The 21,694-nt window shown below is 43.5% G+C and overlaps 1 protein-coding gene across 1 annotated transcript in view; it reads right to left on the bottom strand.

Annotated features, from left to right (window-relative positions):
- gatm (glycine amidinotransferase (L-arginine:glycine amidinotransferase)) overlaps window positions 1-21,608 on the bottom strand; it is a 39,918-nt gene extending 18,310 nt beyond the window's left edge. Inside the window, exons 1-2 of the mRNA XM_043673973.1 lie at window positions 21,466-21,608; window positions 14,956-15,171 (exon numbers count right to left, since the gene is read on the bottom strand). Coding sequence (XP_043529908.1) covers window positions 14,956-15,171; window positions 21,466-21,534 — 285 coding nt within the window. The 5' untranslated portion in view covers window positions 21,535-21,608. The remainder of the gene's footprint in view (window positions 1-14,955; window positions 15,172-21,465) is intronic.
- Window positions 21,609-21,694: the final 86 nt, after the last annotated feature.

The following is a 21,694-nucleotide window of genomic DNA, read 5'->3' as shown; positions in this document are numbered from 1 at the left end:
AATTGGGATAGCTTGGATGCTGCTTTTTAAGCTATTGTTGGCCCAATGTGCTGAACGGTTTCATCCTGTGCTGTAAATACTCCAAGCTTCTATAATAACTTTACTTATTCTTGTGAAAGACAATCTTATTCACGAATTTACCCAATGACCAAAGATGTAACCTTTGATCTTCAGCAAAGCTATTTCATTTTTAAATTCTGATTTTCTGCTTGCACTCTTCCATGTTGTTGTCCAGGATCTAAAAAAAAGTCCATTGTACCCTGGACTGATTCGGTGCTATTTTCTAACTAGTCCCAAGGATCTTCATCAGGGTAGGTTGGACTTCCTTTACTGTGATATCACCTCCATTCTGGGATCTGGGGTTGGATGTGCACATATTTCTACTCTGTAATCAAAGTTGTTCAGGAATTCAGCTCGTTGTTAGTCTCAGTGTTGTGTATTTACTTGTAGCAAATAAATAAAATTTACATAATTAAATTGTAACTTGTAGCATATTTAGTTTTTACTGTACATTGACTTGATTGGACAGCGTTACTACAACTGACTATTCAAAATGCAACAAAATAGGAAAAATAAAAGATGCCATTCAAGGACTTGAATGCAAATGAGAATGTTTCACAACAAGGTTACATTGAACAAAGGAGATAGGCTGACTAAAGATGTCTTATCCCTCAGACAAAATGGCAACAGACCAACTTTTCACAAGCAGCCTTTAAACTATCAGACACCTATTACTGAGGCCAAAGTGATCAGCCCCAGATCAAAAAGCAAATAAACCTTAATAATGAATATAAAATGCAATCCAAGTACAGAATATTAGAATGAAATCATCAAATGATAGAAGATGTAATAAAGATTTCAATGTTCCTTCTAAAGATGTGAAAAAGAAGCACTGAGCCTCAGAAAGAGTAAAGAAATAACCACTGTTAGGTTAACAAAACTGGATAAATGATGTCACCATGAAACAGCAGCTCCACACGATGACCTATCATCTTATCCATTCTGACTTAACAGCATTGTTCCTGATGACTCTTCACTGTCAATTCCACATTTGGATGAAGAGGTTGATATTATTATTTGGAAACATGGTTTCAAAGGTGGACAGAATAATGTATAGCATTAGACATTGGAAAAGAACAAATTTGATTTATACTTCTAATTTCTGTGGATTAAGAATGAAAGGAATTGGGGGATTCAGGATGGTGGTGATCTGATAGGTCTGCCTTTTTCTTAAAGATTTGATACCCTACAGTATGGAAACAGGCCCTTCGGCCCAACAAGTCCACACCGACCCTCCAAAGAACAACCCACCCAGACCCATTCCTTCACTTTACATTGAACCCTGACTAATGCACTTAACACTACCGGCAATTTAGCATGACCAATTCACCTGACTGGCACATCTTTGGACTGTGGGAGGAAACTGGAGCACCCGGAGGAAACCTACACAGACACAGGGGAATGTGCAAACTCCACATAGACAAAGTGCCTTGCTGAGCTCTGCACAACCCAGGCAAAGTGGTGCTTTTACACTCCCTTCACTTGCCATTTTTGTAATAATCAGCAGTTTTTAGTCCCCTGAATCTTTGTACATTATCGTGAGCGATTTGGGAAGATGACCAAAGGTAAAGGGCTGCGTAGATCGCAACAAGCAGGACAGTGCCCTGCAGCAATGGACACAGCATCAACCTCCACAGAAGCTCCTTTGAACTTTACTGCGCAGCAGAGCCTGGATTCGGAGATTCTCAAACTCCAAGAGAAGTTGAATTCAACGATGGAGGAGACCCGGACTAGACTGGAAATGATCTCGACCATGCTGCAAAAGCATGAGCAGGAGATCCAGCGTCTTGGACAGTGTGTAGAGAAAGTGGAGCAGCGGAGTACGGCTTCAGAGACCGCAACAGAATCCTCGGTGGTTTGGAACTAGGCCCTGGAAAAACTGGTATGGCAACAGTGAAACAGGTTGAGAACTTCAAAAATCGAGGCCCCAATCGGACCAGCGGCTCCGCCCAGTCCTAGTTCAATTCCATACTATAGAAACAAGCAAATTTGGAAGCTTCGAGAACAATCCACAGGCCCTGATCTACAGGAGATAAAAAAAATTATGTTCTTTCAGGATGTTTCTGCGGCTGTGATCCGCAAGAGGAAGATCTTTGATAACGTTAAAAAAAGAGGCTGAGAGACTTGAATAATGAGTACTCTATAAGGCACCCGGCAGTGTTATGTTCCAGTCACTGAGTGGCCGCGCAAATTTTTGACTCATCAGAAAAGGCCGGGCATTTTTCTCTTCTTCCAATTCTAAAAGCAGGGAACTGGCTATACTTATTCAGAAGAATCTCCCATGTCAGCTGTTAGACCAAATTAGGGATGAATATGGGAGATTAGTGATCCTCAAAGCTCTAATACCTGGGTAGGAGTATAGGATTTTGAATGTTTAGTGTCTCTCTCCCCCCCCAAGCACACCCCCTTAAGTTTTTACTGGATGCACTTTCCAGGTTGATGGCCCTTCGAGGCGCCACACAATTATAGGGGGAGATTTCAATCGTCTCACGGACCCTAGGGGTCAGAATGCCCAAGGGTCTTCCAGGCACTTCCTCACAATCCAAACAACTGCTGTGGTGAGTTATGTGGTGAGTTGAGGCTGGTGGATGTGTGGAGATGCCTTCACCCTGAGGGTATGGACTTTACCTTCTTCTTAACCCACACAAGTGCCACACAAGGGTTGACATGTTTCTTGCCCCACTGGCTTTTTTGGATTCAGTACTGTCCTGTAGAATTGGGAATACAGCCATTTCTGACCATGCGGCAATATATTTGGAGGTTAAGGCCAGAGGTAATGGGACAGGCTCGCAGCATTGGTGAATGGATCCTTTTCTCCTAAGGACAGCAAGTTTACTGAGTACCTTTCACTGGAATTTAAAATTTTCTGGGATATTAATTTGGGTACAGCCAGTAACCCATCAGTGCTCTAGGAGACTGCCAAAGCCTGTGCAAAGGAACATAATTATTTCTTACTTGGTGACCCGGAAGCGACAGAGGGGAGAGCAGCAGCGTACGCTCGAGGCCCAGTTGAAGGCAGCCAAGACAGCATTACTTTGACCGGCCATCTGTGACCAAGTTACAGTGGATTAGAGCTCTCTGAGCTGCTATGAACTCTGCACTCACCCAGACAGCGAAGAGAGAGATCTCCTTTGCGAAACAAAGGCTATTTGAGTATGGTGATAAGCCTGGCTTATCCAGCCAGGAAGTAGAGCGACCCCTAATCTATTACATCCATTAGAGAGGGTACTGTACTCTCACTTGTGATTCCAAAAAGATTAACATGGTGTTTAGGAAATTGTATTTTGATTTTCGCCAGGTTGGCGAAGATGGATTTTCTTTTTAAGAACTTAGACCTTCCAGGTATAACTCCAGAGCAGGTGACCCACTGACAATCCAAGAGATACAGGATGCAGCAAGGCAGCTCCAGAGCGGTAAAGCGCTCCGCCCAGATGGATTTCTGAGTTAGTTTTATAAGGTGTTTATAAATATGTTGGCCTGGCCAATGTTGGACACGTACGATTATTCGTACAGTCAGGACTGACTCCCATCCTCTCTGAAAGAAGTTAATATCTCCCTTATTCTCAAGAGAAGGAAAGCCCCAGAGAACTACGCTTTGTACAGGCTAATCTTGCTGCTAAATGCGGATTTTAAAATTCTGTCAAAAACACTAACACTGAGGTTGGAGAAGTGTTCCCTCTGTTGCAGAGGAGGACCAGACAGATTTTATTGGCGGTTGTAGGTCTTCTAGCAACATTAGAAGAGTACTGAACATGGTCCAGGTGTCCCGCAGAGGTCGATTCCAGGCTTGGTCTCTCTAGATGCGGAGTGTTTGACCGGGTAGAATGGCAGTGCCTTTTTAGTGTCCTAGAACAGTTTGGTCTTGTGCGGGTTGGGGAGGGGCAGCAGTCCATACTAATATCATACAGTCAGACAATTTCATTATTGGTAGAGGCAGCCAACAAGGGTGCCCCCTTTCACCACTGCTGTTTACATTAGTGATTGAGCCATTGGCAGAGGGGATCCAAGGGACCCCAATATAATTTCTCCAGAGGTGGGATCAGGAGGGCATAAATCACCCTTTATGCAGAAAATGATCTTTTTCTATCTAAACCAATAATATCTGTGCCCCGTTTAACACAAAATATTAATTTGTTTGACTCTTTCTCAGTGTATAAAAACCAAGTGTATGAAATCGGAAGCCATGCCCATGGGGGGTCTTGTTGGAGGACCCAATCTTGAAAGTGGAATCCACTTCCCTTTCAGGTGGTCACGGGGAGGTTTTCCACATTTTTATTACTCTTGCCTTTGATCAATTATACAAGGCTAATTTTGTGCATTTGCTTGGGAAGATAAGACAGGACCTTTAATGTTGGGAAGTTCTACCAATATCTCGGTTGGGTCAAACAGCTCTGGTTAAAATGAATGCTCTTCCTTGCTGATTATATCCCATGAGAATGCTCTCTTTGAGGTTACCTAGGCAGGCGTTGCGGAGACTTAATGATAGGTGCCGGATGAAATCACCAAGCCACTTATTAAGCTTGTTAAACTGCAGCTTCCACAGGAAATGGGGGAGGGGGGTGGTGTAGACTTCCCAGATTTCAAGAGACATCAAATAAGTTTCCTATCATCCTCAGTGAATGATTGGGTTTGTCACGACCAGAGGTCAATATGGTTGGACATTGAGGCCTCCCAGGCAAAAGGTCCCCTTATTAATTTGTTATTTATGGACTAAATGAGGACAGTCATAGATCATTGTAGAAACCAGATTGTCATTAACATGGTTAAAGTGTGCGGAATGATGTGACAAAGCAAGGGTAATATATAGGGAGGTCTGAAGTCCATGTGGGATGAGGTGGTTACGGAGGCAAGCACTGAGGAAGCAAATGTGGCTGTGGTAGCGAGTTTGTTTCAGGACATGTTTGAAGAGCTTGAGGACAGAGGAAATGACCTGGGAGTTGCAGTGGGAGAGGGACTCCCTGAGATTCTTGTAGAGAGAGGAGGAAAACTTCTTCAAGGCAGACATCATTGCAAGAGGATTCGCAGTCGGGTTAAAATCAACGAGGTAAAAACAATGACTGCAGATGCTGGAAACCAGATTCTGGATTAGTGGTGCTGGAAAAGCACAGCAGTCCAGGCAGCTTCCTAGAAGCATGAAAATCGACGTTTCAGGCAAATTGATGGATTCTGGCTTTAGGTTACGGGAGTCCAGAGGAGTTTCCTGTTTGGGAGACTTATCTGAGGGGACGTCATGATATCTTTTGATCAGCGGAGCCATAAATATGAATTGTCCAGTAGGGACCTTTTTCGTTATTGTCAAAGTAGGGACTTTATACTGAAAAAGAGCTCACTATTGGTTAATCCCTATAAGCTTGATGTGGAGAGGAGAGTACCTTGATCCACAGGCATTCTCTCGATCAGTACCCTCTACCATTTACTGGGAGGTAGTGTCTCAAAGACATTGAACAGCTCTGCAGGATCCGAACTCAAGACTTGGGAGTGGAGATCTTGTCAGAGGCAGGGAAGGATATTTGGGAGAATGTGAGAAAGATTTTCAAAGTTTGTGAGAAGATTTGTAGCTCGGGTGCTCGTTGTTGTGGTTCTGTTCGCCTGTCCTATAATAGTAGTGTTGTCCCAGTCGAACTCATGTTGCTTGTCATCTGTGTATGTGGCTACTAAGGATAGCTGGTCGTGTCATTTCGTGGTTAGTTGGTGTTCATGGATGCGGATCATTAGCGGTCTTCCTGTTTGTCCTATGTAGTGTTTTGTGCAGTCCTTGCATGGGATTTTGTATACTACGTTGGTTTTGCTCATGCTGGGTATCTGGTCCTTCGTTCTGGTGACCTTGAAATTTCTTTCTGTCTAATCCAAGTTTTGAAGAAAAACTTTTGACATACTTTACAAAAACAAAATGGTAGAAGAGAGGAAACAATTGGTCTGTTGTCTACCATTAATGTGTCCCATGTTACAGAGGCAGAGACAGAAACCAATGATTTGAAAGAAAAAAAGACTCATCCAGAAGGCTTCTTTAAGTGGCTGCGTATGTTTATATCAGAGAAAACAATTCAATGTCAGCAAAGATGTTGTAAGTTTAAAGTCTCCATGTAGTTTGAAGAGAAAAGAAGTTTGATTTATTTAATGTCAGTAAAATTAACTTCCAGAAACAGAAGATTCTTAAGGAATCCATGTTCAGGAAAAATGAGTTGTTTCATAATTTGCTTCAGGGTCTCAGCAAGGGACATTAACTGAAGAGGTTAGTATTAAGTACAAGTAGAAATTTGCCAGAAAGAAACCATTTGCAGCCACACCAATTTAACAAGGAATTTCAAAGCAGAAACAATGACCCTTCGTTGAGGTTTGAATATCTGTAAGGTTATTGTTGAGAGCAAAAGGGTTGAATTGTTATTACTGTTATTTCTAGACTGTTTTGAATACAATTTGTGTTTATTTGAGTTTTGTGCACAATAAACTTTCTTAAAAGTACTTTGGATTTATTGGTCAATGCATCAAGTACAGGAGTTGGGAGGTCACGCTGTGGCTGTATTGGACATTAGTTAGGCCACTGTTGGAATACGGCATGCAATTCTGGTATTCCTGATATAGGAAGGATGCCATGAAACTTAAAAGGATTCAGACAAGATTTACAAGGATATTGCCTGCGTTGAAGGCCTTGAGCGATAGGGAGAGGCTGAATAGACTGCGGTTACTTCTCCTGGAGTGTTGGAGGGTGAGGGGTGACTTCATAGAGGTTATAAACTCATGAGGGGCATGGATAGGGTAAAAGGACAAGGCCTTTCCCCAGGCCGGGGAGTCCAGAACTAGAGGTCATAGGTTTAGGGTCAGAGGGGAAAGATCTAAAACGGGGCAATTTTTACAGAAGATGGTGTGTGTATGGAATGAGCTGCCAGAGGAAGTGGTGGAGGTATAATTACAACATTTAAAAGGCATCTGGATGGGGACATGAATAGGAAGGGTTTAGAGGGATATTGGCCAAATGCTGGTTTATTGTTACCAGATTAATTAAGATATCTGGTCTGCAGGGACAAGTTAGACTGAAGGGTTGTTTTCATGCTGTACATCTCTCCAATTCTACGACAGCCTCCTGTGAATATGTTCAATAATGGACCACCACATTAACCACATTACAATAATAACATTCATGGTAGACCAAGCCAGGTTTCATCCAACTTGGCCAGTATCACCATTACCTGGAATTGTAACTTATTAAGTTGAAACTTTTCTTGGTATTTATTCCAACAGTTTAAAAAAAATTATTATATTATAGTCTTGTCATAGAGATGGCCAAGATTAATTATTTATTCCTCTTCTGAAAGTGGGTGCATAATTGTGTTTTCTGCTCCACTAATCAGCATGAAATGATTAATTATTAGAGCACCTCCAGTTTCAGTATGGAAAGATGCTTCAGTTATTTTACCTAATAATTAAAGAGTTCATAAATTGATAAAGGAATTAAACATAATCCCTTTAGTAGTAACATCAGCCCTAGGAAGTTAGCGTTCAAGTCACTTTGATCAAGTTTCTTGGAACTTACAACTAAATCTGTTCCATCCATTAAGCAGCTTGTGACTTGCCCCTCATTACCTCAGTTGCTCTCTCTGGTGGCAAAAACAAAAAGGACAAACCTGCCATGTCCCTGCCTCCCACTAACTGCCGACCTCGGAGTGAGCCTCTTTTTTGCTAAACAAGCCGTATGTTCCTGAAACTTGTAAATAAGGAACAAGGCACTATGCAGAGATTTGACACTCAATGTACAGAAGATTTCTGATATCTGAAATGAAACATCTGAAATTAGAAACCTTCATTAGGTCTGAGAGGATCTGTGAGAAAAGAAACAAAGTAGTGGGTGAATTTGAATATTGACCGCACTGGGTGCAGGGGGGTCCCAGTAAGCTCAATTCCTTTGTCAGTGGCTCAGTCACCTGCTTTTGAGCAGGATTTCTGGCTTAGCTGGTGCTTGGGGATTCAGAAGGCACCAGGACAGCTGGGTGGTTCTCCTGCTGAGCTATGGTCACAGTGATCATCCGCAGGTCCAGGTTGGACACAAGCCAGGTTTGTTGATATGAAGGGACTTGCTCCAGCTGCCTCTCTTCTCCAGTTTTTTCTGTGTCCAAGTCAGCCCTTAAAGAGGAGTATGTAGTGCCTGTCAGAATGTTCAAGATCCTTCACAGTCAGTTATTCAAGTTTCCTTTGTCTTTCTTATGACTTGGACTCTTATTATCGAATCCCCACAGTGTGGAAGCAGGCCTTTTGACCCAACAAGCCCACATCGACCCAGGCCCATTCCCCAACCCGATTACTCTACATTTCTCCAGAATGATGCACCTAACTGACACATCCCTGAACACTATGGGGAATTTAGCATAGCCATGTCAAGAGAGTCAAGAGTCACTTTGTCATTTGTACCAGATACAACGGATACAGTAAAAACAAGACAGTGTTCCTCCAGGACTAAAAGGAACAAACCACACCATCATACACAGTGACATCAAGTGCATAAGAAGTGCAAAGTACACAAGACAACACAGTAATGCCTGACACATCAGGACAATAGCCACAGTGGTGTACAAATTACCATGTGATAAGAATGATAATTAATAAAAACATTGTTCTAGCAGCAATTTGAAGTCATGCAACGAGCTTCAGATGGAATAGAGTCTGATCATACTGTTAAGGAGTCTGATGGCTCAGGGGAAGAAACTGTTACACAGTCTGGCTGTGAGACACTAAATGCTCTGGTATCTTCTGCCAGACAGCAGGAGGGAGAAGAGTTTGAGTGTGGGGTCTTCCACAATGCTCTTAGCCTTTTGGATGCAGCATGTGGTGTAAATGTCCGTAATGGAGGGAAGAGAGACCCCGATGATCCTCTCAGCTGTCCTCACTATCCGCTGTAGGGTCTTACAATCAGGAGCAATTCCCAAACCAGGGAGTAATGCAGCAGCTCAGGACACCCTCAAATGAACCCTCTAAACTGGTGAGGATGGGTGAGGGGTGAGGTGGGGGGGGGAAGAAGGTGGGCTTTCCTTAGTCCGCACAGGAAGTAGAGACATTGCTGGACTTTCGTGGCTATGGAGCTGGTTTTGAGGGACCAGGTGAGATTCTCCACCAGGTGGATGCTAAGCAATTTGGTGCTCTTCACAATCTTCATAGGGAAGCCATTGATGTCCAGAAGAGAGTGGTCACTCCATGCCCTCCTGATGTCAACAACCATCTCTTTTGTCTAGTCCACGTTCAGAGACACGTTGTTGGCTCTGCACCAACTCACCTGACCTGCACATCTTGGATCATGGAAGAAACCGGAGCACCCGGAGAAAACCCACACAGACAGGGAGAATGTGCAAACTCCACACAGACAGTTGCCTGAGGGCGAAATTGAACCTGGGTCCCTGGCACTGAGAAGCAGCAGTGCTAACCACCGAGCCGCCATGCCACCCTTTTATTCAAAAAGCACCACAGCATTTTTTTGTTATGACATAAGAGTCATAGAGATGCACAGCACGGAAACAGACCCTTCGGTCCAACCCGTCCATGCTGACCAGATATCCCAATCGAGTCCCACCTGCCAACATAGCCCATATCCCCCCAAACCCTTCCTATTCATATACCCATCCAGATGCCTTTCAAGTGATGCAATTGCACCAGCCTCCACAACTTCTTCAGGCACTTATTCCATACTCTTACCACTCTCAGCGTGAAAACGTTGCCTCTTTAGGTCCCTTTTATAACTTTCCCCTCTCACCCTAAAACTATGCCCTCGAGTTCTGGACTCCTCCAACCCACAAATATACTTGGTCTATTTACCCTATCCATGCCCCTCATGATTTTATAAACCTCTATAAGGTCAGCCCTCAGCCTCCGACGCTCCAGGGAAAACAGCCCCAGCCTGTTCAGCCTCTCACTATAGCGCAAATCTTCTAACCCTGGCAATATCCTTGTAAATCTTTTCTGAACCCTTTCAAGTTTCACAACATCTTTCCGATAGGAAGGAGACCAGAACTGCACTCAATATTCCAGCAGTGGCCTAACCAATGTCCTGTACAGACGCAACATGACCTCCCAACTCCTGTACTCAATACTCTGACCAATAAAGGAAAGCATACCAAACGCCTTCTTCACTATCCTATCTACCTGTGACTCCACTTTCAAGGAGCTATGAACCTGCACTCCAAGGTCTCTTTGTTCAGCAACACTCCCTAGGACCTTACCATTAAGTGTATAAGGAGAAAGTGAGGACTGCAGATGCTGGAGATCAGAGCTGAAAATGTGTTGCTGGAAAAGCGCAGCAGGTCAGGCAGCATCCAGGGAACAGGAGAATCGACGTTTCAGGCACAAGCCCTTCCTGAAGAAGGGCTTATGCCCGAAACGTCGATTCTCCTGTTCCCTGGATGCTGCCTGACCTGCTGCGCTTTTCCAGCAACACATTTTCAGCATTAAGTGTATAAGTCCTGCTAAGGTTTGCTATCCCAAAATGTAGCACCTCACATTTATCTAAATTAAATGCCATCTGCCAATCCTCAGCCCATTGACCAATCTGATCAAGATCCCATTGTAATCTGGAAGCAACCTTCTTCCCTGTCCACTACACCTCCAAATTTGGTACTATCTGCAAACTTACCAACTGTACCTCTTATGCTCGCATCCAAATCATTTATGTAAATGACAAAAAGTGGAGGACCCAGCACCGATCCTTGTGGCACTCCACTGGTCACAGGCCTCCAGTCTGAAAAACAACCCTCCACCACCACCCTCTGTCTTCTACCTTTGAGCCAGTTCTGTATCCAAATGGCTAGTTCTCTCTGTATTCCGTTTGATCTAACCTTGCTAATCAGTCTCCCATGGGGAACCTTGTCGAACACCTTACTGAAGTCCATATAGATCACACCTACCACTCTGCCCTCAATCCTCCTTGTTACTTAAAAAAACTCAAATCAAGTTTAAGAGACATGATTTCCCACACATAAAGCCATGGTGACTATCCCTAATCAGTCCTTGCCTTTCCAAATACATGTACATCCTGTCCCTCAAGATTCCCTCCAACAACTTGCCCACCACTGAGCTGAAAATGTGTTGCTGGAAAAGCGCAGCAGGTCAGGCAGCATCCAAGGAACAGAAGAATCAACGTTTCGGGCATGAGCCCTTCTTCAGGAATGGTCAGGCTCACTGAGGTCAGGCTCACTGGTCTTTACCACCCTTCTTAAACAGTGGCACCACGTTTGCCAACCTCCAGTCTTCCGGCACCTCACCTGTGACTATCGATGATACAAATATCTTAGCAAGGGGCCCAGCAATCACTTCTCTACCTTCCCACAGAGTTCTAGGGTACACCTGATCAGGTCCTGGGGATATATCCACTTGTGTTTTAAGACATCCACCACTTCCTCCTCTGTAATATGGAGATTTTTCAAGATGTCACTATCTATTCCCCTTCATTCTATATCTTCCATGACCTTTTCCACAGTAACTACTGATGCAAAATACTCATTTAGTAACTGCCCCATCTCCTGCGGCTCCACACAAAGGCCGCCTTGCTGATCTTTGAGAAGCCCTATTCTCTCCCTAGTTACCCTTTTGTCCTTAATGTATTCGTAAAAACCCTTTGGATTCTCCTTAATTCTATTTGCTAAAGCTATCTCATGTCCCTCCTGATTTCTCTCATGTATACTCCTACTTCCTTTATACTCTAAGGATACACTCGATCTATCCTGTCTATACCTGACATATGCTTCTTTCTTTTTCTTAACCAAACTCTCAATTTCTTTAGTCATCCAGCATTCCCTATACCTACCAGCCTTTCCTTTCACCCTGACAGGAATATGCTTTCTCTGGACTCTCGTTATCTCATTTCTGAAGACTTCTCATTTTCCAGCCATCTCTTTAGCCGCTAATATCTGCGCCCAATCAAATTTTCAAAGTTCCATTCCTGAAGGGCTTTTGCCCTAAACGTCAATTTTCCTGCTCCTCGGATGCTGCCTGACCTGCTGTGCTTTTTCAGCACCACTCTAATCTCGACTGATTTCCTTTTGAAAGCTCTTGCCTTATACCATCAAAAATGGCCACATTCCCAGGTCCTGGTCCATATCTGTTGCTCCCAGCACAGCCAACCCACCTTCAACTGTTCACATTTTCTGTTAGCAACCTACCCATCACTTCTCTCACTTATCAGCCATCTGTTAAAAATCACAACACCAGCTTACAATCCAACAGGTTTATTTGGAAGCACTAGCTTTCGGAGCGCTGCTCTTTCATCAGGTGGTTGTGGAGAATAAGGTTGTAAGACACAGAATTTATTGCAAAAGTTTACAGTGTGATGTAACTGAAATTATATATTGAAAAAGACCTGGATTGTTTGATAAGTCTCTCATCTTTTAGAATGAACATATTGGTTTCAGTTCTTTCATATGTAAATTGCAAATTTTTTTTAATGTAAAAGTGATATTCTCAAGTGAACTTTTTTAACAATTGGTGTCATGTCGGCCCAGATAATGCATTGAAGGTGTGAGCTGTCCTGTGTGAGGCTGTCTGTGCCATAATGGAGTTAAAAATCACACAACACCAGGTTATAGTCCAACAGGTTTAATTGGAAGCACTAGCTTTCGGAGTGTCGCTCCTTCATCAGGTGATTGTAGAGGACACAATTCTAAGGCACAGAATTTAAAAACCAAATCATGTGCCATAATGGTCTGACTGATTCTAATCCAAAAGCAGATTTACAGAATCTAACATGGAATCATGCAGTTTTGAAAAAAGTAAAATGTAATTCTGCAAGTACAAGTTCACCCACAAACTTGTACATGTGTGTGTGTGGAGGGGGGTAGTGGGAGTTATGGGTGGGTGTCTGTGAGACAGTATATATATGTGAGTCTAAAGAGGTACAAGTCTGAGATAGTGTATGTGTGAACGAGAGAGAGGGTCTGCGTATAGGAGCTGGAAGAGCACAGCAATTCAGGCAGCATCCGAGGACAGGCAAAATCGACGTTTCGGGCAAAAGCCCTTCATCAGGAATGCCTGAACCGTCGATTTTGCCTGTCCTCGGATGCTGCCTGAATTGCTGTGCTCTTCCAGCACCACTAATCCACAATCTGGTTTCCAGCATCTGCAGTCATTGTTTTTACCTGCGTATAGGAGCGTCTATCTGTCGGTGTGCAGTGTAATGGGGTCACTTATAGTGTGACATGAACCCAAGGTCCCGGTTGAGGCCATTCTGTCAAATAAACCTGTTGGACTATCACCTGGTCTTATTTTTAATTTTGTACACACCCCAGTCCAAAACCGGCATCTCCAAATCATCAGCCATCCCTTTGTCTGTCAATCGTCTTTCTCTCTCGCTCTCTGGGTTGTCTCCACGTATTCTATTCACTTTCCACTCCCCTGCCTCCTGGTCATCAACATAAATACCAGCCCTTCCCAGCTACTGTCAGTTCTGATGAAGGGTTTCTGGACTCAAAACATTTAATTGTTTTTCTCTGTCAAACCATCGGTGTTTCTCTAGCACTGTTTTTTAATGTTTCCTTGATAGAATTGAATTGGAATTGCGCTATTGTTGCAGAGATCCTTTACCCACTTTGCTGTATTCAAAGACTACATCACATAAAATACATTTCATTCCTGAGATTTTAGTGAAACTACATTTTTTTCATTCTGCAGCATATCTGTTCAATGCTCATTTCAACAGCTGTTCTGTTACATTCCTGATGGCTGATCCATTCCAATCAAAAACTTAACATTCATACCATTTCATTCAGAGTCAAAGTTATAGCAGGCAATGAGAGAAGTCATTCAGCCCATCAAGTCCAGGCTTGCAATCTGTACTGAGTGTGGGGTGCTGGGAAAGCACAGCAGGTCAGGTAGCTTCCGAGGAGCAGGAGAATCGGCATTTTGTGCATAAGCCCTTCATCAGGATTCCTGCTCCTCAGATGCTGCCTGACCTGCTGTGCTTTCCCAGCACCACACAATTCTGATCTTCAGCATCTGCAGTCCTCACTTTCTCCTGACAATCTGTACCGGTCAGTCAATGTCACCCTCCTACTAATTCCCATAGTTTTCACTTTTACTCTCCTTATGTGCCAATCCCACCCTGACCAATACTTCTGTTTTCTTGTTTCTGGTCATTGCTTTGCTTTTGCATTTATGACATCGTCCAATCCCTGGCAGGTATCTTCTTCCAATCTTGCTCCAGTTGGTTACTCAAAACAAGACAAAAAAGTACAGACAGTGTCATGTGACCAATGTGTTTCACTCAGAATTTTCAAATCTCTCAATGTTCTTTTGTTTAAGACTTGCTGAATGGAGTGGCCAGACCAGAATCTTCAGCCTTCGTCCCAGCAAAACTTAACCAAGGTTTCCACATCCAGCAGCTGCAGTTCTCTCCATGTCTCATTAATAAAGCTAACACACGGTTCTTATCAGTCTATTTCTTTTCGTCCCTTTTCAAGGACAGCAACACAAATTTAAAAAGTCAGGTTATTGCAGTGGAACACAACCAGGATCTTTTGCTAAGTTAAAAATCACTGCACCAGGTTATAGTCCAACAGGTTTAATTGGAAGCACTAGTTTCCAATTAAACCTGTTGGACTATAACCTGGTGTTGTGTGATTTTTAACTTTGTACACCCCCGTCCAACACCAGCATCTCCAAATCAGGATCTTTTGCAGGTAACAACAATTTATATATTTTTATTTTATAAAATGTTAATACTTTAGAATTTTAGACTGGTGTCAGTATCTGGCTGAATGTTCCCAATTTGGTCAGCAAATCAACCAGGTTAAACTTCATTGTAATGTAATAAATTGCCAATGGGTTAGTATAATCAGCATTTCTATAGAGTGGCATGTTATAATTATCAATTCTTCTGGATACCATGGACATATGAGAGAAACACCTGAAAACCGTGTACTTTACCTTGACTTCCACTGTAAAAGGGGGCACACACGCATTCTCAGGTCTCCCAACAATCACTTCTTCCAGAGTATCCCACTCATTGTAGGAACAGACTGGACAGTCTTCAGCCTTATCCTTGTGATCAGTAACAGAGGAATTCTCTCTGGCTGCAGTAGCAGCGGCAGTCTGAGTGCTTTGGAAAGATTTCTGCACCCATCCTGCAACAGTTCGACCAACCTGAAAGAAAGAAGGAAAAGCGATTGGAAACTTCCCAAGCATCAGCAGGTGTTGTGGAAGGTTTCGCTCCTGGGATTCTACATTGGGTTTGGTGATGACATTCCCAGAGTTGGAAATTGGAGGGTCTGTGGAACTAAAAGATTAGAATTCCCAGTATGAATGATACCATTGTATAACATTAACAGTAACTTGTAAGAGGGAGAGATTGACAGTGAGAGCTGGCATCTGTGGGTGTACATATCCCAGGTGATAGTGACAAACCAAGTGACACAAACATCTCCCCCCACACACCCCACAATTCCTCAGGACATTCCAAAAGAAAAACAAGCTGCTCTTCATCCCAAAACAGAAATCTCGAATATGACACAAACATTCCCCTTTCATCTCCCCACACCAATCTGAAAGATAAATGAAAATAATTTTCTTCTGATTTTTTTCTGCACCAATTGCTTGAATTGTCAGAGGATGAGTCTTTCATTCCCGAAGACTTTGCACAACTCAAGAGGTTGTGCAACCACAAACTGAGCTTGAACATATGTAAACATCCCCCCGGGGTAGCATGTTAGCTCAGTGACAGCCTCCCAGCACTAGGTACTCAGGTTCAATTCCAGCCTCGGGTAACCGTGTTGAGTTTGCACATTCTCTGTCTGTGGGGTTTCCTCCCACAGTCCCTAGCTGTGCAGGCAAGGTGGATTGGCTTTGGGAAATGCAGGGATAGGGTAAGTGCGGAGGTGGGATTGTGTGATGCTGTTTGGAGGATCGTTGTGGGTTGGATGGGCCAAATGGCCTGTTTCCACACTGTAGGGGGTCCATGACAATTCACTGGAACACTGTAGTTCACCAGTCTTTCAGATCCACTTGCACCTGGGCTTGGGGGCACTAGGTATTGGTCTGAACAGCAGAGGCAAGCCCTACGGGGCCTATCGATGCCAACTGTCACAAACCTACCCGTGGGGAGCTCTGTGGGAGTAAAGTAGAGCCAAAGAACATGATATCCCACTCTTCCTCATGACAGAAGCTGCCTAATGGTCCTGTGTTTGGGAGAGTCAGGTCAGCTCGGGGTGTAGCTGATGGTCAATGGGGGTGAGGGATGCTGGGTCAGGAGAGTGGGGTGAACGATGATGCACGTGGCATGGGGAGAGTTGTGTTGAGTCAGCTGTGGGAATAACCCAGGTGTTAGACTGGGTCTTGATGGGTCTAACTTCCTGGTAACTATTCAGTTCGGTAATATGGAAGTGTCTCAAATCGCTGAGTCTAGAGCAGTGTCATTGAGGGTAGGGCGGAGGAATTACCAGTTGGAAGTTCAAACTTCCAGGATGATTAACATAAAAATCTACTCAAGACTTCTAAGTTTTGGCACACATCTTCAGTCACGTGCAATCCCTGAGAATTCAGAGTTGCCAAAATGTGAGAGATGATGAACCGACCTTGATAAAGCAGACAGAGAAATTAGATTCCTCTTCATAGAGAGGTCAGGGAACCAGGCAGCTTGTTCATCAAGGACTTGGTAGAAGGGTCAGAGCAGAGTTGAGGATTTTTTTTGTCTTACCCACAGAGTGATGAGAATTTAGAACTCTCAGTTGGAAAAGGCAGCAGAAGTAGAAATGCTTATCACATTTTAAAATTATTTGGAAGTGTACCTTAACTATAACTCAGTCATAGAGATGTTCAGCACAGAAACAGACCCTTCGGTCCAACTCATCCATGCTGCCCAGATATCCCAACCTAGTCCCACCTGCCAGCACTTAACCCATATCCCTCCAAACCCTTCCTATTTATACACCCATCCAAAATGCCTTTTAAAGGTTGCAATTGTACCAGCCTCCACCACTTCCTCTGACAGCTCATTCCACACACATACCACCCTCTGTGTGAGAAAATTGCCCCTTAGGTCTTTCTTATATCTTTCCCCTCTCACCCTAAACCTATGCCCTCTAGTTTTGGACTTCCCCACCCCAGGGAAAAGACTTTGTCTATTTATCCTATCCATGCCCCTCATGGTTTTATAAATCTCTACAAGGCCACCCCTCAGCCTCCAACGGTAGTGGGAAAACAGCCCCAGCCTAATCAGCCTCTCACTGTAGCTCAAATTCTCCAACCCCAGTATCATCCTTTTAAATCTTTTCTGAACCCTTTCAAGTTTTACAACATCTTTCTGATAGAAAAGGTTGCACGCAATATTCCACCAGTGGCCTAACCCATGTTACAGCTGCAACATGACCTCCCAACTCCTGTACTCAACACTCTGACCAATAAAGGAAAGCATACCAAACGCCTTCTTCACTATTCTATCTACCTGTGACTCCACTTTCAAGGAGCTATGAACCTGCACTCCAAGGTCTCTTTGTTCAGCAACACTCCCTAGGACCTTACCACTAAGTAATTCCTGATGAAGGACTTTTGCATGAAACATTGATTTTCCTGCTCCTCGGATGCTGCCTGACCTGCTATGCTTTTCCAGCACCATACGCTCAACCCTTACCACTAAGTCCTGCCCTGATTTGCATTTCCAAAATGCAGCACCGCACATTTATCTATGTTAAACTCCATCTGCCACTCCGCAGCCCTTTGGCCCATCTGATCAAGACCCCGTTGTTCTGAGGTAACATTCGGTTGAGCTACAAACTAAAGGTTGTACAACAGGATTAGGCTAAATAATCTTTTAACCAGCTCAGGAAAAAAGTGAGTTAAATAACCCAGTGTGTGCTGAGGATTTGCTGTGCTTGTGGGAGCTCAGGCTGCAGTTGGAATGAGTTTTCAGGCATTGCCCCAAGAGGTGGAAAGACTCAGCAGCAAAGGATAATTTACATAAGGATCTTTGTAGGCATCACAACTTCAAGACACACATTAATGCCATTTAATATAATAATCCTGAAAACTTTTCAAATTCAGATTTATTTTCATGTTTTATAATCAATTTGAATTGCCATTGCATTAGCAAATAGAGTTGGAGTTTATAATAATCAGTGGATTCGTGATCGAAGCAGTGTCTGCAAATGCTAAGGATCATCTACAAGATTTTAGGAGCAGGAACGGTCTTCAGCAACCCTAAATTTGGGAACATAAAATTAAATTAGCCATGATTCCTGCTCCTGGTTACCATCTAATTAACCCTTTGAGAAAGTGAAGATAATTTGGGAAGTGTACAAGACTTTAAAAAAAAAAACACATGATTTAATAGTGCCTTGTTACTCATCATCATTTTAATATTTAAAGGGAAAGCTTCGGGCAAGATACTAGTGAGCAACCAAGACTCTGATGTTGCATCCCATTAAGAGGAGATAAGGGAATAGAGCTGCACATATATCAGTGAATGTGGCTTTGTGAACAATTGATAAAATATAAGACAGACTGTGAAGAAATTCAACAAAAGAATGATGGTGGACTGTATTTTTCCAACACCACAATCTACATTCAGAAATAAATGCAACTGTGAAGAGTTGATTTTATGCATTCAGTGTTGCACTTTCATCATAAACAGTACAACTAACTGTCAGCTATTCACAGCGTGAGTGCAGAATGTTTAAACCGGTTTACACTTCACTGTTTCAAGGGTTTGGTCAAGAATCCTGACTGCAAGTATAACATTGGTCAAGCTCTGCGCTGGTATCTACATACAACCTTGTAGTGATAGTCATCCAACAAAATGAAAAAGAATGAATGGCAATTTAATGCTTTGTAATCTGATGACTATTAGTGGGCACTCAAACTTTTATGGTCACTCATACCTCTGTTAGTATCATAGACACAGATCCTCTTTCAAGTCTTTTTCTGGCCCAGCTGTTTTAGGGCAGTTGCTAGGCTAGACAGTTTCTAATTCTAGCCCTCAGGGGTTTAAGCATTTGTGAAAGGGAATGTCAGTCTAAGCAAGATCATGGAGTGATCCTGTACCCGGTGTCAATTACTCAAAAAAGGAATTCAACTCTCTACTCTGTACAGTATACTAAAACAAAATCAACCCAACACTAACAGGGTGAACCTTTAAATCCTTTACAAAACCTAATTTAACAAAAACAGTGCCTTTTTGTTCCATGGTACAGGCAGTCTAATGATCCTGATGCTGTTATACACCTGCATGTTTGTTGCTTATAAGAGGATTTCTGGAATTTTCCACTTGGTAGATCTTCAAACTCAAACAGGCCAGTTTGAGAGAAGATACATTTCGACTGGGAGTGAGGGAAATAGTACAAGAAATGCAGTTACATTGGATCATCGCCAAAGTGGAGTGGACACAAGTGGTGTCTTATCATCTGCGCTGCTCCAATCAAGTTTAGAAAACAACCCTGGGAATTATTGCCTCTGAATGTATAAACTTTCCTTGTAAAGTACTTGTTACAATCTGTTACTGTCATATACTTTGCTTTCAACTCAGGGGAACAGGCACAGAAGACAGAATGTAAAAGCTGGACAGATTCTGAATAGGGGTTTGATGTTACAGAGTAAAACAAGTTGAGTGTACCACTCACCCTTCAATTCTGCTATTCTATCTCCCAAATCAAAACGATACAGCCAGGCCCACGATTCTCACCAAGTTCATCATCCCTCAATATCTACTTCACTTAGGGGAATGGTATACGAGCTACTACTGTAATGAAAGACAATTTCTCTAAAAAACAACAAATTTATTAATGCTTAATGTAGTGACAATCTTTGGGGCATGGAGGTAGGTGACCTAATCCACTCCTCAACTTGCAAACATGATCCCTTCCCTGACCATTCTAATGAGACATACTGGGCATTAATGCTGAGCAATGAGGGCATTAGTTAGACAGCTCTCAGGAAGATTTAAGTTTCTGTAATAGATAGAAATCATTTGTTCAGCGCTTCAGTCTGGTGTTCAGCATTGAGGGCCCAGATTGCCCTAACACTTTCCCATCTTTTGCATCTCCATTCTGAATTCACATCTTAAACTGAAATATAAAATATTTAGCAGAAAAATGAGTTCAGTGTCATGTCCCCACAGAGTTGGGGACCACATGTAGTGTGTCAAAGTTTGCAGATGACACTAAGAGGACTGTGCACCTTTGCAGAGAAACATAGATACTTTGAGCAAGTGGGCAAAGGGCTGGCAGATAGAATACAACAGTAATAAATGTGAAGTCAGCCATTTCGGTTGGAGTAACAGTAAAAGGACCATTACTTGAACAGTTAAAATTTGGAACCTGCTGCTATGCAGAGAGACCTGGGTGTGTTTGTGCTTGAATCATAGAAGGTTGGTTTGCCGGTACAACAGGCAATTAGAAAGGCAAATGGAATTTTGTCCTTCATTACCAAAGGGATCGAGTTTAAAATCAAGGAGGTTATGTTGCAGCTGTACAGGGTGCAGGTGAGACCACACCTGGAGTACTGCATGCAGTTTTGGTCTCCTCACTTGAGAAAGGATGCACTGGCACTAGAGGGGATACAGAGGGGGTTCACTAGGTTGATTCTGGAGTTGAGGGGGTTGGCTTATAAAGAAAGACTAAACAGACTGGGATTATATTCATTGGAATTTTGAAGAATGAGGTGGGGTGGGATCTTATAGAAACATATACAATTATGAAGGGAATAGATAAGATAGACGTAGAGAGGTTGTTTCCACAGGCGGGTGACACTAGGACAAGATGGCAGAGTCTCAAAATTAGGGAGAGCAGATTCAGGACAGAATTGAGAAGGAACTTCTTCACTCAGAGTGCTGCAAATCTATGGAATCCCCTGCCCAGTGAAGGAGTTGATGCTAGTTCAGTAAACATTTTTAAAAGCTACTTAGTGAACAGGTAGGAATTAAGAGCTGCATGAGAGGGTGGGCAAGTGGAGAGGCTGGGCACGTGGACCTTATTGAATGGCAGAGCAGGCTCCAGGGGGCCAGATGGCTTCCTCCTGCTCCATTTATTATCCATCTTCCAGGTAAGGTCCTTACTGAAGGGACAAGGACAGTCCTATCCTCCTACACCTGGAGGGTGTTAACCCTTTACTTTTTGGGGCTTGGGTACAACCGAGATTCAGACGGTCAGCTGTGAAGACTGAATAGAGTTGGAGCAATTTAAAGTTTTGTGAAAAGCCCGGTGTGGGGCGTTGACAAGCTCCGAGAAGCTTTCCCTGAGCGGAGACCCTGTGCCCGGGTTCCTGGGGGATATACAGCTGCTCCTGATGGTCCACAGGAACCCACTTGTTACAGATCGCTCTGAGCTGCCGGAATTGGACTGAACGAGCTGCTTTCAGACCAGCCCCAGCTCTTCCCAACCCCTACCACCTCCCCAACCCCCTTCGGTTAGCGGCACCATCCCGGGATCGGCTGGAACCGGGAATACTGACCAGATTCCCTATGAAATGGGCGGACTCGGCTCCTCTGCTACCTCCGCGGAGACACCGCACCCGGATCATCGCTGCTGGCGGCGGGGGCTCTGTCCGTGACCCGCTCCTCACTCAGACCCTCACTCAGACCCCCTCACACACTCCCAGACACACACCCTCACACACTCCCAGACACACACCCTCACACACTCCCAGACACACACCCTCACACTCCCGGGATCTCTCTGAT

The sequence above is a fragment of the Chiloscyllium plagiosum genome, chromosome 32 (assembly GCF_004010195.1).
Source record: "Chiloscyllium plagiosum isolate BGI_BamShark_2017 chromosome 32, ASM401019v2, whole genome shotgun sequence".
NCBI lineage: Eukaryota > Metazoa > Chordata > Chondrichthyes > Orectolobiformes > Hemiscylliidae > Chiloscyllium > Chiloscyllium plagiosum.
This window is presented reverse-complemented; position numbering and strand designations above follow the sequence as displayed.